This window comes from Taudactylus pleione, unplaced genomic scaffold (genome assembly GCF_031769625.1).
Source record: "Taudactylus pleione unplaced genomic scaffold, aTauple2 ptg000803l, whole genome shotgun sequence".
In the NCBI taxonomy this organism is placed as follows: Eukaryota; Metazoa; Chordata; class Amphibia; order Anura; family Myobatrachidae; genus Taudactylus; species Taudactylus pleione.
In genome coordinates this window covers 1,691,023-1,708,934 of record NW_028285205.1, presented here as the reverse complement: position 1 = coordinate 1,708,934, position 17,912 = coordinate 1,691,023, and the positions used below count along the sequence as shown (strand labels likewise).

At 41.8% G+C, this 17,912-nt stretch overlaps 1 protein-coding gene across 17 annotated transcripts in view; it reads right to left on the bottom strand.

Annotated features, from left to right (window-relative positions):
- BCAS1 (brain enriched myelin associated protein 1) overlaps nucleotides 1–17,912 on the bottom strand; it is a 158,780-nt gene that overhangs the window by 47,191 nt on the left and 93,677 nt on the right. For 10 of the 17 annotated variants that reach the window (XM_088458030.1, XM_088458032.1, XM_088458031.1 and 7 more), the window contains 3 exons: nucleotides 9,892–10,062; nucleotides 6,033–6,074; nucleotides 2,193–2,360 (listed from right to left, as the gene is read on the bottom strand). In XM_088458030.1, the coding sequence (XP_088314156.1) occupies nucleotides 2,193–2,360; nucleotides 6,033–6,074; nucleotides 9,892–10,062 (381 nt within the window). The remainder of the gene's footprint in view (nucleotides 1–2,192; nucleotides 2,361–6,032; nucleotides 6,075–9,891; nucleotides 10,063–17,912) is intronic. The other 7 variants (XM_088458037.1, XM_088458043.1, XM_088458044.1 and 4 more) reach the window with 3 other exon arrangements.

The window sequence follows — 17,912 nt, the reverse complement described above, 5'->3', positions numbered from 1 at the left end:
ACAGTTTTGAGTAAAACGAATCAGTTGTTTTAGAACTAGAAAGTTTCAAGGCCGGATATAGAGTGTTCTAGTCACCTCTGTGCTATTTGCAGTCTGTAACAGTGTGAGTCTCCCCTCCAGTGATCGGAACAGATAACGCGCTCCGTATACTAACAGACTACCAAGCAGCACTCCTCCCAGCCTGCCACTCCGCACTACTACAGGTCTGTGGTTATGGTTGGATACAGTGTGGTTGGGTGATTGCAAACCCAGGGAGATCATTGTCCAACCATATTTCTTGCTAATCCCATATGCCATCTAGAGGTTTCCCAATCTGGGATCTAGATTAGTGGTTATTCCAGATTCATATATGCTGCTATTTGCAAATCTGTCTAAATAAAATAAGTTAAGTGGATGTCAGAATTGCAGCATTTAGGACAGTTAATCATAATCACTAAACTATAAAAGCGACTACCAACCCTAGGGAACTGTGAGAATGACGATCAGTATAATAACCCTCTGCCCGGAATATAAAATACCATTATCATTACTATTATTATTGCATTCTGGCTTTACTCATCTTGCTGTATGTCACCTCTGTTATTATGTTATTTTACCATGTATTTCTTCTGCAGTACTCTGCTTTCCATGTCTACTGTACAATTTTTTCGGAGCTTGAGTGTGGGAGCATTCGCCATCTTCATATGGCGAATGCTCCCGCTCCGGGCTCGCAACTCGCTCCTTCCTTATAGGAAGGAGTATCAGGTTGCTTAGAGGGGTCCTTTTGGATTCCTCCGCCCCTGTCCGGCTCCTTCCGATGTCAGGGCTCTTGTGCGCATGCATCACTGCTCCAAAAGGAGCTTGTGAAGCCGCTCGCGGGACAGCTGATTTTCGGATCAGCTGTCACCGCGCCGGAGCAAAGCTGAATTGCTCCAGATTCTGCGGCGTGTTAGAGTGTTAATTATTGGGGTCCGCGATAATTAACATCATGATTAAACCCCCTAATATTTTGTATTAATGTGTTACCTAATTCAGACATTGTCTATTCTGCCCAGTGTAATGCTATTTAGTGCCCCAATGAATCCTTGGAACTGATGAATCACAATGGCTTCCACAGTGTACTGTGTTCATGGTTTCTGTATTTTATACAAATATAAACTACTGTATTATGTTCATGATTTTTGTATCTCCTAGTGGAGAAAAGCACTATATACATACAATTATAAAATTATTATTATCATCATCATCAATACTTGATTAAAGATTCAAAACACATCTATGCGCCTGATTCAGTGGTGCATGCAAAGCCAATTTTTGTGGATCTGAGTAATTTTTTTTATACTGTGCAGGAGTATGAGTTGCACTGCACATGCACCAAATTAGATTTCCGACGGCGGTTGCAGTGAGGCCTTGGATGCAGTGTAACTGACAGTCAGGGAGCTTTCGTGGGAGTTTACCGGGCGATTAGGCAAACGCAGGTGTGTTGAAGCCGTTTGGGGGCGTTTGAGTCTGCGAATGTGAATTCGTACTCAGTGGTAAAGGCTCCGGCGGATTACTTGCGACGGACATTCTGTGTGAATATAGGGTAGCTAAGAAGATTGATGGTGTGACCAATGTGCGAACAATGGTGCTCTTTTTATGCCAACAGCAGATTTGAAACAGAATCACAGCCGCATGGGGATCTGCACACACCTCTGAATTAGGTCCTATGTTTTTACACATGATATGTACATATGAATATGTACAGTGGACAAAATCCATTGCTGAGAATTTTAGATCTTAAAAATGATTGATAACTCACAAGTTGGAAAAGACATTCAACGTTACAACTGAGTCTAAAGTTTAAGCAACCATTGCTGACGTAGAAGAAATGCTCTGACACTGAAGTGCACCCGTCACCTACACACAATGAAGGCCCATATTTTGCCATGAGTTGCTGGGGAATTAATAAGTGTCTATCCCTACTGTATGTAGGTGACGGATACATGTTTAATGAGTAACAGAAACCAATTGGATAGACGCTGTGTTGGTCAGATGTGATACATGCAACAAAGTTCCCAGTATTTATTACCCCCTAGAAAAATATGTTTGTGGATCATATTGTAAGAAGCAAAGAAAAAAACTAATTGCAGTCATAGAAATAATGAAATATGAGAAAAATGTAAAACTAGACAAGGATTAAATAAATAATAATAAATTTGATTTTTGCCAACCTTTTTCCAGAAAGGCACAGGCCGTGTGGTAACTTCTAGTACGGGTTTTCCATTATCTTGTGGTGGTAGATTGGAGTCTGGTGGTTTTGTGTCCTGTGTTAGTATCTGTACTGGGGCTGACTGCTCGGCGTTTAGAGACAAAGACACAACAGGCTGCTCTACCACAACCTACAACACAGATTAGTGACGGAATTAGATGTTATGTGACACAGACAGAAAACGTTTATTTCCCTAGGATTACTGTCTAATACTATATAAACAAATACATTTTTTCACTTCTGTGTATTTTAAGGATATCCATGCTTAAGCACAGGTGACTTAATTCCACAGTCATTTTGATTTAAACAACTGTGCCAGGGGAGGATCATGAGAAGGGAGTGTCAGTGTTCAGCTTCCGTACGGACCCATCCATCTCTTGCTGGTGGATTCCTCAGTAAACTCTGGCTCTATGCACATGCGCTGATCACCGGGGAAATGGCTCAGGGGCTATTTTCCTGGTGATTTCTGTGGTGTGCATTTGCAGATCTCTGGAAACATGACGCCTGCAGTAGCTTGTGCATAGCAATCAGGTTAGAAGGAAACCGGCATCAAACAACCGATAATCCCATAGAGAGGAATAGTGGGTGTTATTAGAAGCCTAAGCCGCAAAGATTCTCTTCTTTTGTAAAAAAAATATTTATAGACTGTCAGGCCTTAGATAGACCACACTTCTGTGAGGAAAGGCTGGGACTATTAGACTCCTTTAAGGACCTAACTTCTTCCTCGCATGTAGCAGATGTCACATGCCTTCCTGTATGAGATTGTTCCCCACCCGTGGAAGCCGGGAATCTGTGCCCTGTGCTAGACAGGGCTGGAGTGCTGGTGACACTCGTCAAAAGAGTAGGGCTGGTGAGCAAGAAATCACACGGTCAGTTGTGGATTTGCACTCTGCAACTCTGACAATCAGTGACAACAACAAAATGCACTTTTCTGAGGAAGTATGAAGAAGATACTTGATTTCTCATTTTACATCAAGGCACTTACTTTCCACTATGGAATACTGCTCTTCCCGAGGATAGAGCTTTCAACTTAAAAACTCCATCAAACAGCTCTGATACCCACATCCAAAGAATTAGTGTGAAGGATAAATTATTGTTCAAAATTAGGGGTTCTAAGTACTGACCTTTTCAAAGAACATTTTAATTTTGTCAAATGACAACCGTGTATACAAACGATATAATTTGGGGCTGCAGTCTTTGTTAACAGTATAGACATAATTTATTATATATATATATATATATATATATATATATCTATATCTATATCTATCATATAGCAGCCTCCTAAGCCCAGACATCAAAGTACATATTTCTTCATTATTAGGTATCCTTCAGAGCCTGGACTTTATTAACTAGAGGCTTTATGCAGCCATTTCCTACTATGTATAATATGGGTAAAACCAAGGGCACAGATATTTCTTTTCTGTTTTTGTGTCAAAAATGTTGTCTAATGTTGACCTGGCTGCTGTCAATCAAGGCCATATTAGACCGTCTTGGATGTAGATCACAATGCACTCACCTCTGTATTTAAGAGGTGAGTACATTTAAGCTACTGCTTAATAGTATTAGTAGCACATTTGATAGTGTGGGAACTTGCATAGAATGAGTAACCCTTGATGCTGGACTGCATGCTTAGAGAATTTGCCTTAAATATTTGATCTCAATTTTTCCTATTGTACATTTCTTCAAATTGGCTGTGAGATCGGTTGCATGAGGGGACCTAAGTACCATTCACAGACTATGTTTTCCATCATGTCATGTCATCACACAAATCTGGAATGGACTGAGTATTTTATTTCCTTATGGTAGAAAGCATGAGCACCATTAATTCCATACAAAACCGATTGATTGGAACAGCCCCAAAAGCAAAGCAAATGTAGATTTGCCCAAAAATCAAGGCAAATGAACTTTTATGATCTTCTCAATCTTGTTCTCAAAAGCAATTTATAACATCTGGGGTGGGATGCATGACGATCACCGCTCTGTTGGTAAGAGCAGCCCTTTGCGATGGAGGGACTTCTGGGTCTATGACCCAGAAGCCCCTCCGGCGTCCTTCTGCACATGCGTAGAAGGATGTATGCGCCACGGGGGGTGCTGGTAGGGATCCGATTGGATCCCTCACACAGCACTCTGTGGACAGAAGCCCATAGGCTTCTATAGGTAATGCCATCAGGAAGATGGCGTTACTTACCACAACCAAGCATTTCAATGCACTCCGGGGCTTGGTGCATATGAGAGATATGGTTAAACCTGCATTTTCGGGGGTTGACCGCATTTCTCCCCTTGATGCATCCTGCCCCTTGTGTGGAAATATACCAGTCACACCCAAGATGGTAAATGTAATTATTCACACAAGATATGGATAAGCATCAAACTTGGAGAAGCAGTTTCTATTACAGAAATCCATACCGAGATGTTCAGCTGCACACATATCTGCCCTTTATAGGGTGCAAGTAAAAATTTGCAGTGTTGCTGGTTGCAATATTCTGTTCCGGATCAGCACATTATTTGAACAAAGAAAAAGTAAGGCTATTCTTGGGGCACACTTATATAAGAATTCTTGAGTAAAATATAACTTTTATTAGTATAGTAAAAACATACCATATACATACATAATGTTGTTGGCGAAAATATAGTGGACAATTTCTGCAGAGTACCCCACACCAAATGAAGGGTACCAGTTAATATGCTTAATTATGAAATGACACAGAAAATACCATAGAAATCGGTATATAGGCTACACAGTATGCAGTCCTATGATCCCCATTAAACAGTACAATATTATTGTATTGTACTGTTTAATGGGGATCATAGGACTGCATACTGTGTAGCCTATATACCGATTTCTATGGTATTTTCTGTTTCATTTCATAATTAAGCATATTAACTGGTACCCTTCATTTGGTGTGGGGTACTCTGCAGAAATTGTCCACTATATTTTCGCCAACAACATTATGTATGTATCTGGTATGTTTTTACTATACTAATAAAAGTTATATTTTACTCAAGAATTCTTATATAAGTGTGCCCCAAGAATAGCCTTACTTTTTCTTTGTTCAAATAATCTGTTATATTTAGGCTGTGGGAGCACCACCAACAATTTTGGGATGTATAAATTATTTATAGACATAGATGGTTGGTCATAATAATTCTAATTATGTTTCTGTGCGGAATCCTCCCTGTTTACCTTTGTAACCGGATCAGCACATGACAGCTAAGCCCCAATAGCAATAACAGCTATTGGACTTGGTAGGGTTTTTATCTTCTTAATTCTTGTTTTTTAATCAGGAAGTCAATAAGTTATTTGGTGGTTCATGACCCTGGTGTCATTATAGTAGTGTTGTGCTTTACCAGGTCTCATTACCAAATACACTTAAATACTCCTTTTGGTCAAAAGATAGGGATGAATCTTGAGGGACATGTGATTCTGGCACCTGGCCTCCCATAACCAGATGGCTTAAATCAATCACCCACAAAGGGTGTTAAAATATTCTTACAAGTAATATATTTAGTTTATTGTTGTGACATATATTTAGAGGAACTGGGTAATACATGTAAAGACTACAATGAAAAATATTTTTGGGAAAATATAAAATTTTCATTATTTTGCTGATGGTACATGAAATGTGTTTAGTTAAACATTTATTTGATGAAATGTATTTAGATAATATCAACTTTACCATGTGAAAATAGATTTATATAGATTTACATTGGCAGTTTACAATAAATCATTAAGTTCCTATTTCAGTCTTAAAGTTTCCAATGAATGAAAAATATTATTTGACTCGCAAAATGAACTTACATTCTCCTGGATTAGATTGGATTGTGGGTCTCCCTTAAAAGACTGAAGAAAAAAAATCAGATATTAGGTGTGTTTTGGTAGATTCTTAGGTATTTTAGAAAATTAAAGAATGAAAGAGGACCTTCAGGTGTCACTCTGAGTCGAATGTTTGATAAATTTCAAAACATATTTCTGTACAGATAATATATGGTATTACATTGCAAAGCCAACAGGTGTCAATGAAGAGTGAAGATTCTTATACCATTCCTTTTAATTAATTAGAGTTGCGACCTCTGACCTGTCAAAAGTGCTACTGATCCCCATGCATCTTTCTCCTGCATCGTCCCTGAGAAACGGACGGGTCCCTGAGTGTCCCTAGCTGTGGCTATTACATACAGACTCCAAACTACACTGTATCACCTCTGCTATTCTATATATACATTTCGCAGACACCAAACTGCTAACAGAGAGTGCAGTAGAGGTGCACTACAATGCCCAGCATACCGTATACAATCCTGGCTACAACGGGATATCTTTGCATACTGCTTGTCCCTGTGTTATCCTTCACCAATTTCTGCTGGTTAATAAACCATTCATTTTCTGGTTAAATTTATCTGCTGTGTGAACTAACCTCCATTGCAGCTACCACCATTGTAGGATGTGCCAATACTGGTATGGCTAGATAGAGAGCTATTCTATTGAATAAGATTATACTGGTAGATTGTAAAAAAAAAAAAAAAAAAAAAACTAAACTAAAACAAAACTAATTGGTTGAAAGGAAATCTTACAGGGCTGACTCCATGCAAACCAAACCATTTTATATTCTCCAACAAATAAATAAATGACAGCAGTAAAAAAAAATCAAAAAAAATCATTGCTTCATTTGTGGATGGTGATGCAGATTCATTTCTTACTGAGCTGTGTACTGGTACAGAGAGATTGCAAAAACATGCTTAAAGTGGTATAGAAAATTATACAAGGAGAATGACCTCACGTCAACATTTTATTAATTCTGTAATGCTAGACATCAATGTTCTGTGCACAAGGCAATATAAATGCTAGCCATACTGTAGGTTTATGGTATTCCTCAGTACAGGGTATGAACCAAGTTGGGTGGTGCTTTAATATTAGTCATATTTTTAGATCTGGTCACACACCCAATGATGTCAAACACAGTCCTTGGCAGTAATCACACAATGGTTTTGTGATTATCATTTATCAATAAGAGTGACAGGAGAGCTCTGCCAGGAAATAAAGGGATTATGTAGAAGCAAAGAAAATTAATCATTAGGAGCCTTACTAGCATCATCACAGGACCAAGATAAAGTACTTCAACAATAATACTTTTTTATGCATTCATCCCTTAATGTTTAAGTGAAACACATTGAATTATGCTGATGCTTACAGTAGTTACAGTCAATTTTACACTATAATTGGTGTGAGGTGACACTAGTAAAGTTCCTTCTACAATGGATTAATTTGTTTGTAACTCATTAGAACCAAAGACAAAGCAGTAAGCTAGCAGACCTCCACCAGAATCTCACAGATATGTTAAAGGGGTTCTACAATCAAAAATGTAAAATATCCCATCTTTCTTCCGTAAGCAGCTTCTATACTGTTATGTCAGATGGTGACTTTTGATAGGCAGGCATTGTACAACTAACTTAACTGCTTGTCCTTCTGACTTAAGCTTTCAGATCAACTGTGTGGAATAATGATATGTAAGTCACATGATTGCCCAATTAATCAACAGGACAGCTTGATCTAGGTAGGGTCCACCAAGGAGTTGTGGTTTCAGGCCACCACCACTTACATTTTATCTGTAGAACCTCTTTATCTACAGATACTGTTATCAGTAGTTCTAATTACAATAAAACTGTTAATTCTTCTTCTGAAAGGAGCCTGCTTCTTATGGAACCTTCTATGCTGTATGTACAGACTATGTAAAACGCATTGAGTCTCTGGAGCATAACCACGCTGACCTTCCCCCAGGCTGAGCGTGCAGCTTCAGCAAAATCATGCTATGCACACTCATCTAGAGGGGGTGTAATTGCGTGGACCAATAGGAATCCCATAATCAATGAACACCGAGTCCTATCCTCCCCAACCTAATTACCAAAGGTGACTCAGCAGAGATGACAGATTCACTTTTACAAAATAGAAACAAATGAATAAAATGTATGTATCAAACAACCTTTTGTTTAATAACATGTTTGTTTTAATAAAAACATTTGCTATATCTGTAATGGACAATTTGTTGAAATAAAAACATATAATGATTATAAAGTTGTATCCATTATGTTTTAAACTTTCCATATTGACATAAGATATTATTGCGGAGTTTGACATCATCAGCCATCAAACATAATTAAAAGGAGAAACGTAATTATCAGAAAACAAAATGCACAACACCTCTATGATTGACATTCTAGCGTATTGAAACAGGGCACACTGTACAGTAGAGTTGTGTATTGATGTTTTATTTTATCCCCAACTAAATATGTCTATTGTTTTATTAAAGTATATATCCATTATTTCTCAACTCAAGTCCTCAAGTACCACCAACAGGTCATGTTTTGAGGATGTCTTTAATCATGCACAGCCAAGTTAATCTATTTTGCTGGGTCAGTATTTGTCCCACCTGCTTCCACAGACAGAAATCCTGAAAACATGACCTGTAGCAGGTACTTAAGGGTTAGAGTTGAGAAGCACTGGTCTAATCCATTGTTACAATTTCAGAAGTGAGCAGTGCTTAAAAGGTAACTTGCAAATAAACATGTAGAGAGTAAAAGTAAGATCATGCATACTTTTTAACACAATGATAACACAGCTTTGAAATGTTTGTGATTATACAAATTAGATAACATCACTTCAGGAATCCCTTACAAAAATTCAATTCATGTAGCTGATTCTTAGATTATCAGATTTTCCTAAGAAAACAAATTGTCTTGATTAAGATTTACGTACAGGCCATGAAAATGAACATTCCATATTATGACAATTTGGAATTATTTTTTTCGGGGCAATTTATTAAGAAGCAGACACTGTGACACAGGCTACAATAAGAGGCTGCCCAAGCTAAAGTGTCACTTTATTTCCGTGTTGGCACCCAACTTCTCTAATGTATGGTTTGCACTGTAAGACATATATATTTGTGTTCATACTGTTCCTGTGTATGTACTTTGTAAGGCAATGTGGCCCATTATGGCACAATATAAAGGATAATAATAATTTACTGTTGAATTGCACATATCTACCTCGCAGTTCATTTAGCACAGCCCAGCACAGTACAATTTGAAGCTAAAACTAAAAGAAAAAAATGCTTATGGGTGACCCTGCATAGCCCCTTCAGCTTTGTACAATTTAATTGCCAGTGACAGGAACAGAATGCAGTTTAAATAAGATCAATGACCCAGATGATGGCCAGGGTCATTACACAGCCAAACAGGGCAATGCGGGTGACTGTTTGTCAGAGCATAAAGCTTGCAGTATTAATTAGAGTGTCTTTAGATGCTGAAATGCCGCTTGGTGCATCTTTAGGCTCAACCATCGGTCGCACCATTGACACTTGCACCAGCCCATGTTAGGTGCAGTTTCTCCATCAGAGTATGGCCTCCAGTGTAAGTGATGTATGTGTCTGAGTCAACAACCACGTCAGGGACACGCACGCAACACTCCCCATAACACGCCAATAAGACGGACCATCTCCATAGCCACCTCCATGTCACCAACCAGGAATGCCCAGTACTGTTGGATATGAAATCAATCATACAGCTAGAGACAGATAGAATCTGATAGTAATAAGGCACTGTGGGACATGACACCTATCATAGAAGATAATGTTACCCAGATACATTAAAACAAAACACATTTTGCTAACCTTTCTCCAAAATGGCTTGGGTCGTGTAGCTGGTTCTTTGGCTGCTTTCCTTTCATCCTGTGAGGCTGCGATCTGTGATGGAACATCAGGGGATTTAGGGTCCTGAATTAGTACCTGCACTGGGTCCGATCTCTCTGAGTTTACAGACACAACAGATGGCAATACCACAACCTACAACACAGATTAGTTATTAGTGCAGGAGTTAGATGTTAGCTGGTAATCTAGTTCTAGACTTATTACTCTGTACTTATATGGTAATTAGAAAATGTATTATACAATTTGTTTTAAATATTTTAGAATATTATATTGCAAGTTTAAAAATCAGGAGGATTAGTAGGGGAAGTGATGCTATACAATGACATTTGCAGCTCAGACCTGAGTCCATGTATACATATATCTACCAATAGTCACACAAATCCTTATTTCAATAATATGAATAGAAACTAAGTGCAGTATAATAATAAATGAATCTCTCACTCCTCAGAATAAGGGGGTGGTAACCTACTGCACCTCAATTGCTTGTCGTATCTTATGCTGTGCTGCACAGCTGATGCCCAATATATCTGCTCATCGTGCTGTCTGTACAGGTGGTCAGCTGGCAGCCCGTACACTTGCTGCAGAGGCCATGGGGTGGGCAGGGCCGGCGCTAACATTAGGCATCTGCCTACGGGCGCCGGCTACTATATAGTTAATATAGTTAATGTCAGTGACAGTGAATGACAGCGAATTAGAGCGGTGCCTGCACTAGTAAAACCTGCTGGCCGGGCCGCCGCACTATGTCCAAGCTGTCACAGACAGGTTGCCCCTGTAGGTCCATAGGAGTCCAATAACCATCCATGTCCACCCGGCGGCCGGTCCGCGGCACTTGTGAAGCCACTGCCAGCCGCGCCCGCTGCACTATAATGTTGTCCTCCCTCCACTTCGCTCGAGCCGGCGGCAGCCAGTCACACGATTGAGACTGTAGGTGACCCGCCAGACCATCCGGAAGTGTCTGCCTGGCGAGTCGGTGACCGCAGCCACCGCACTTGTAAGGGAGTCGGAACTGAGAGACAGTCTAACAGACAGTGTGTAAGTACCTGTCTGCAGCGTCAGAGTGCTGCACACACACACTAGTCTGACAGTCTGTCTCCGAGTCCTCACTCCCCGGCCAGCCCCTCCAGGCTCCAGCAGCACTGCAGCACCAGGGACCAGGGTTCAAGTTCAACACGAGCATAACCATGACTAGCTTGCTTGGTGGTCCCTGTATGCTTCCTGAGACCCCCCTTCCCTAGCCCTCTCTCTATATACCCCCATCTCTCTATCTAAATATATACACTCCAAGCTCTATATACATCTATATATCCCCCGCCTGTGTAGCCCCTACACTATAGCCTGTTTTATATATATATATATATATAAAAGATATATTTAAATGTGCGTGTGTATACTTACATATATGTGTGTGTGTCTGTTTTTTATATATATGATTATGTATATATACAGTCAGGTGCATAAATATTGGGACATTGACAGAATTTTCAGATTTTGGCACATATAGAAACCGTTGTAATTCCTACACCGTTCACCTGATTTGGATCTAATTACCCTCAAATTAAATCTGAAAGTCTGCAGTTAAAGCACATGTTGTTTGTTTCATTTCAAAGCCACTGTGGTGGTGAATAGAGGCCAAAATATGAAAATTCTGTCAATGTCCCAATATTTATGCACCTGACTGTATCTCTCTATAAATATACAGTATATATCCAGCCTATGTACTGGCTGGAAACTGGGTCCGGGGGGGAGTAGGCTGAAGGTATGCCTAGGGTGGTGAGAAACCTAGCACTGGCCCTGGGGTTGGGGTGCGCGACGTGACCCCCAGCCAGTGGGACCCGTGGCCAGATGGCTGTTCAGTATGTGAGCAACCATCATCTGCAGATATATCTTTTAGGTGTGTACCCAGCTTTAGTCTGTGCATAAAGATGAAAATAGAGGTGATCGATGGAGAAATATTTAGCAGGTGGTACACCCACTAATCAGAACAAGTGCACACACCGGAGATACAATGAATAATGAAGGTGGATGATAAAAGTGCACTTGCTACCAAGGGTCACATTCTACTGCTCCAGTCCCTGGTGACTGCTGAGAAAACCTGAGACCAGAGTAGTGGAACGTGACCATGGAAGAAGAAGAATTACCAGGTGTGGTCATTTTCTACACAGATAAGGTATTTGTAACAATAAATTGCATTGTATAATGATAATCTATCTTTTCTGATAAAACTTGTTAAGCATATTATGGTTTGATTTTCATATCTGTATATTTTCAAGCTTTAATGAACCACCTTCCATCCATGGTTTAATATTCCCCTTACAGAGACTGACTAACACGCCTGATGTCTGTAACTCCGATAAGCACTTATCAAGCTTTATCTACAGTATGTACACTGGTTTCAATTAATGGACATCCTATCTGTTAACTATTTAACCGTTCCACGCATCTGTTGGTTTATCTCTACACTGTTTTAGATTTGTGTTTTGAGAATTGAATCCCATTACGCTAAGATGGATTGATGTATACTATCTTACAATCTAAACTGAGCTTGTTTCAAAGAACGTCAGTGAGCTAATTGATTCAAATGGTTTCCAGTGAAAATGAACCTCACTGATCGTTACTACTCAGTGGGCACAGTTATTATAAATAGCAGTTTGAAGGAAGTTTAGATTATTTATATATTTCTTTTACAGCACAGTATTTAAGTTGTTTTAATGTATGTTCAATGTTAAACTAAATAATTTCTATACAATGAATAAAAGGCAGGGCCTGATTTAGAGATGTACACTAAAGGAATCGCATCTGCGATTTTGCACGGTCCGCAATTGCGAAAATATGTTAATGTTTCCAAAGCTTACCCCAGCATAGGGACGCCCACTGCTGCCTTCTCATATGCATCCGACATCATGCACCAGCGTAAACATCGGTAACATCGACGCAGATTGGGCAGCCATGCAGCACATGTAGTAAGTCTGACCTGTCTCAAACACAGCATCTCTCCTGACACACAGAGAGCTCTCATGCTGCGAAGGAGATCACAGTGGCTAATTTATGCACGCCTATGAAATGGCGTTTAAATGGTCAGACACGCCTGCATTTGCCTTGCCACCCCCGTTTTCTCCCCCAAGTGCTGGCTGACCTGTCAGTTTGCAAACTAATTCTATGTGCAAGTGTAGTCGGCGTCGCAAAACATTCGCTGTGTGTATGCAGCACGGATTCCATGCATGCGCAATGGGAAATAATCACTCGATTTGCATATATATCAGCACTGCGTACATCTCAAAATTAGACCCTCAGTCTTGTTAATCAAATGTGTCACAAGTCTCTTATTGATGTAACATGTATTAGAAAGTCCACACTGGCATAACAATGACTGTAGTTTATATGATTGTGCTCCATACAATAAGCAATTCCCTGTACAAGCTCTAAATGCAGAAAAATATAACTGCAATAACAGTAGCCATTATTAGGTAATCTTTATGAAATAATAATAATAATAATAATAATAATAATAATAATAATAATAATAATAAAGAACATTTCATTTTTCTCTCTGGAAACAAAGAATACATTTTAAGAATATTTATTCACTAATCTGGTGAATGTCAACATAAAGTTTACATATGGGCAGAAAACATAAGGGGCCTATTCGTCATCACCAAAAAAGTGGGCGTGGTCACTGGAAAATGGGGGATAGTTTTCCATTCCATATGCACCTTAATGCCCCAAGTAGTAGTGCTCCTCTTGCAATGCCCCTTATGGAATGTCCCCAGTACCAGTGCGCCCTGTGGAAGTGCCCCTACACAGTGCCCCCAGTAGTGCACTCTTATACAGTGCCACTTATGTCCCCAGTAGTGCCACTTATACAGTGCCCCCAGTAATGTCCCTTATACAGTGCCGCTAGTAGTGGTCCCCCTATGCAGTGCCCCTTATTTTGTGCACTTAGTAGCAGCCCCTCCTATGCAATGCCCCCAGTAGTGCCCCTTATTTTGTGCCCCCATTAGTAGTTCCCACTATGCAGTGCCCCCAGTACTGGTCCCCCCTATATAGTTCCTCCAGTAGTAGTAGTAGTCTCCCCTATGCAGTGCCCCATACATATATAAGGACAAAGGCACAAAAAAACCCAACACTTACCTGAATCCCTGCTCCTGCGCCTGCAGCCATCTGCTCCTCCGTCTTCCCGGCACGCTCTGCACTATGGGAGAGATGTCATGACGCCTCTCCCATCACCCACTGCACGTGCCCTGCTCAACCCCACCTAGATACGCCACTGGAATATCTACATTTTCACCTGCAATTGGACCATTCATCACAAAGGTAAAGTAGAAGATATCACAGATATCTCCTGCTTACCTTCCTCTGGCGGAATGGGCCGTTGTCCCCATACACTAGTATCACAGATATCTCCTGCTTACCTTCCTCTGGCAGAATGGCCCGCTGTCCCCATACACTAGTATGGGGACAGAATTCATCAAGATCAGAAAATATAATATTTTCAGAGCTTGACTGCGGCAGCATTCGCCATCTTTAGATGGCGAGTGCTCCAGCTCCGGGCTCGCAACCCGCTCCGTCCCTATGGGGAAGGAGTCCCGTGTTGCGAAGAGGGATCCTTTCGGACCCCTCCGCCCCTGTCCGGCTACTTCCGCCAGACGGGGCTCTTGTGCGCATGCATTACCTGTAGGTCACACATGCGCATTAGCGTCACAAGATTCGGAGCAGTGATACGCTTCGGGGAGACAGCTGATTTTCGGATCAGCTGTCTTCGCGCTGAAGCAATGATGAATAATTCGACGGCGCCGCTCGCATGAGTTAGAGGGCTCCGATAATTAATATTATGAATAGACCCCTAAATCATTGATCATGGTGAAAAGTATACAGTAACAAATTTCTGTTATAATATTGTTTTTTAATAAAAAAAACTACTATACATTAGGCAGCTGCCTAGGGCGCCGGCCACTAGAGGGCGCTGCTATGTCAATATCACACTAAAATGAAGGATGTCAGTTTCTGAAAGAAATTATGGAGGCAGCCGTGGATCCTATCAGCTGCAGCTGCTGCTTTTCCCCTGCTCTCTGGTATGGCCACAGCAGCAGCAGCAGCAGCACTGACATGTGTGACATGTCCTGTGTTAGGGCCCCATTTACTAACCAGTTTCAAGGTAAGTGATAATTTTCGTTTTCATTCACTGTTTTATTCCCTCTTTCATCTATTTATTATTCCATATGTTAGCGGCAAGTGCTAATGAAAAAAGGACCTGTTGGTGTTGTTTTACATATGTAAACAGCGCTGACAAACTTTTTTTTCCCCCTAATCTTGATCCTTGCAGATGCGCACTGAGCATCCCTCTCAGCCATACCTCCCAACATTTGGCCGCGGAGAGACGGGATTTCCGCGCGTCGAAAGCGTTTGCGTCCGAAAAGGGGTGTGACCTGATGGCACGCCCCGTTTACATCACTAAGGGGCGTGTCCAGCATCTCCGAGATGCTGGGCTGCCCCCGGGCTTCCCCCCGTACTATCTATTCTCGCTCTGCATACCCGCTGCTCTGCTATGCACCCTAAACCTAACCCTCCCAGAGGGGTGCCTAACCCTAACCTCCCCCCGGGGGTGCATAACCCTAATCCTTCTCCCCTAGCCTAACCCTAACCCTACCGGGGGTGCCTAACACTAAGTCCCCCCAAGGAGCCCCAAAACCTAACCCTCCCCCACACGCGCGGCTGTCCGCTCCTGACGCCCGGCTGGCTTACCTTTGTTCGGTATGCCGGGTGTCGGGATTTCGGCGGGTGGATAATGATAGCGTCAGGATTTCGACGCCTATCATTAGTCCCATGCCGGGATTTGACAGTCGGGAAGCCGGCAGTTGGCATTTCGATCGCCGACTTCCTGACCACATACCATGTGAAGGGTTGGGCGGAGGGTATTGTGGGAGAAGGGCGGTATTGTGTAGCTTTGCCTAGGGCACCTAGAAACCTTGCACCGGCCCGGACTGTTAAGTTATATGCTCCAAAAACTAAACCGGATTCATTAATAGCTGCAGAAATACGCAGTGCACGGTAGGACAATGCTGAGGCAAGAGGTGCACCTATTTGTAGGGTCACATCATGATGCCCAGTACCACAAACCCTCCTCCTTCCCATCACTTTTAGTGCCCTATTTATCAATATTATTTTTACTAAAAATGTTTTTGAAAAAGGGTGTTTTCACACGCTTTTCACATTATTTTAGTATCACATAAATGTATTAAAGGGCTTTTGGAGCAGTTTTTTGTGAAAAATTACTCCAGTTCGCATATTTTTAGTAAGCAGATCACATTTCACATACTTGTAATGGGAAATGTGATCTGCTCAGATTTACTAAAAATAACTTGTAAAGCAATATCAGGGAAAGCCCTGTGATGATAACGCCATTCAGGCTTTCCTCTGTCTCCTCGACTCCTACTCTGCTCTGACTGGCAGACCAAAGTCGGCCCCTTTGATCAGTTTTGTGGTCTAAATCGGGCGTGGGTGGGGGCTATAGCGCGGGGGGGGGCATTGGTGAGCAGGCGGTGCATGCGCAGACACCTCACTGTATTTTTTTGCGAAAAGTACAGTAAGAAGTATGTGAGGTAGATTTGCAGGGACAGAGATTTATCGCAAGCTCTGTCCTTGCATGCAATATTTGATACATCCTTGTGATGTATTCAAATATCATCTTGCGATATTGGGCACATTTATCACAACCAATCCACATCTGAGATGCGTACTGTGAGAAATATGCCCCTTAAATTGGGTACACACTGATAGATACATCACCCGTTCCAGCACCATATTCCATATATCGCCTGTGCAGCACAGCAGATGTTCGATATATCTTTCAGATATATCGGTCATCTGCTGGTGTGTACGGGCAACCCGCCAATTGCCCATACTCACGGTGCAGGGACCTGGCGGTGATTGACAGCTCGACTGGGCGGGCAATTTAAATGCCCACCCAGTTGAGCTGTCAAGCCCGGCACATAGGGCAAATGATTGGTAAGTGTGTATAACCGTCAGATAGGTCAGTGGGTCAGATGGATAGCCTATCTGTGTTCCTGCTGTGTCTGTGAACTGATATCAGGAATTAGAGCCTGATAGCAACTAATGAACCAATTTAACAATGAGACATAATACCTTAGCACTAACTAAAGGGGTTATGTCTTCCTTTTAATATTTAACAAACAACGGGAAACTAAAGTTGGGTAGACACTGGCAGACATATTGGCCGAGCTATTGATCGGCCAATATATCTTATGCCTGTTGGCCAGCGTGTACCAGCGATATGTCTGTGAATGACGTCGTTCACAGACACATCACGTTGTCTGTGCTGCACAGCCGATGGCAGATATATCTGTCTATCGTGCTGTGTGTACGGGCGATCAGCCGACCACCCGTACACTTGCAGCAGCAGCTGCGGGGAGGGGGTCGTACCGCAACCCCCGACCAGCGGGACCCGTGGCACGACCCACGGCCAACGGGACCCGCCGACAGATGGAAGATGATAGTTGCTTAGTGTGTATGAACAACCATCATACACACCCAGTTTAAGACTGCCAGTGTTTGTTCCTATATCTCTTACTCCATCTATAGATTAGAACTGAAGGAGTACATTTAAGTCTTTTAACAGTTCATATTGTAATTAAACAGGGAGTGCCATTCTTTCTCTGTAACTTTTATTGTTCCCTCAAATCTGCATTACAAACGATTATACGCACCTCTTCAACAAACAAACTAAAGGTACACACCTAGTGATCACATCGAGTGATCTGCAAGTATGTCTGTAGATGATGGTCATTCATATACACTGAACGACCATCATCTTCCAGGCAGCCGCAGGTCCTGCTGGCTGGGGAGTAGATCCGTCCCCCTCCTCGCGGCTGCTGCTGCATGTGTATGGGTGGTCGGCAGACTGCCCGTACACACTTGCCGATGGTCAGATATGTCTGTGGATATATCTGTCCATCGGCTGTGCAGCACAG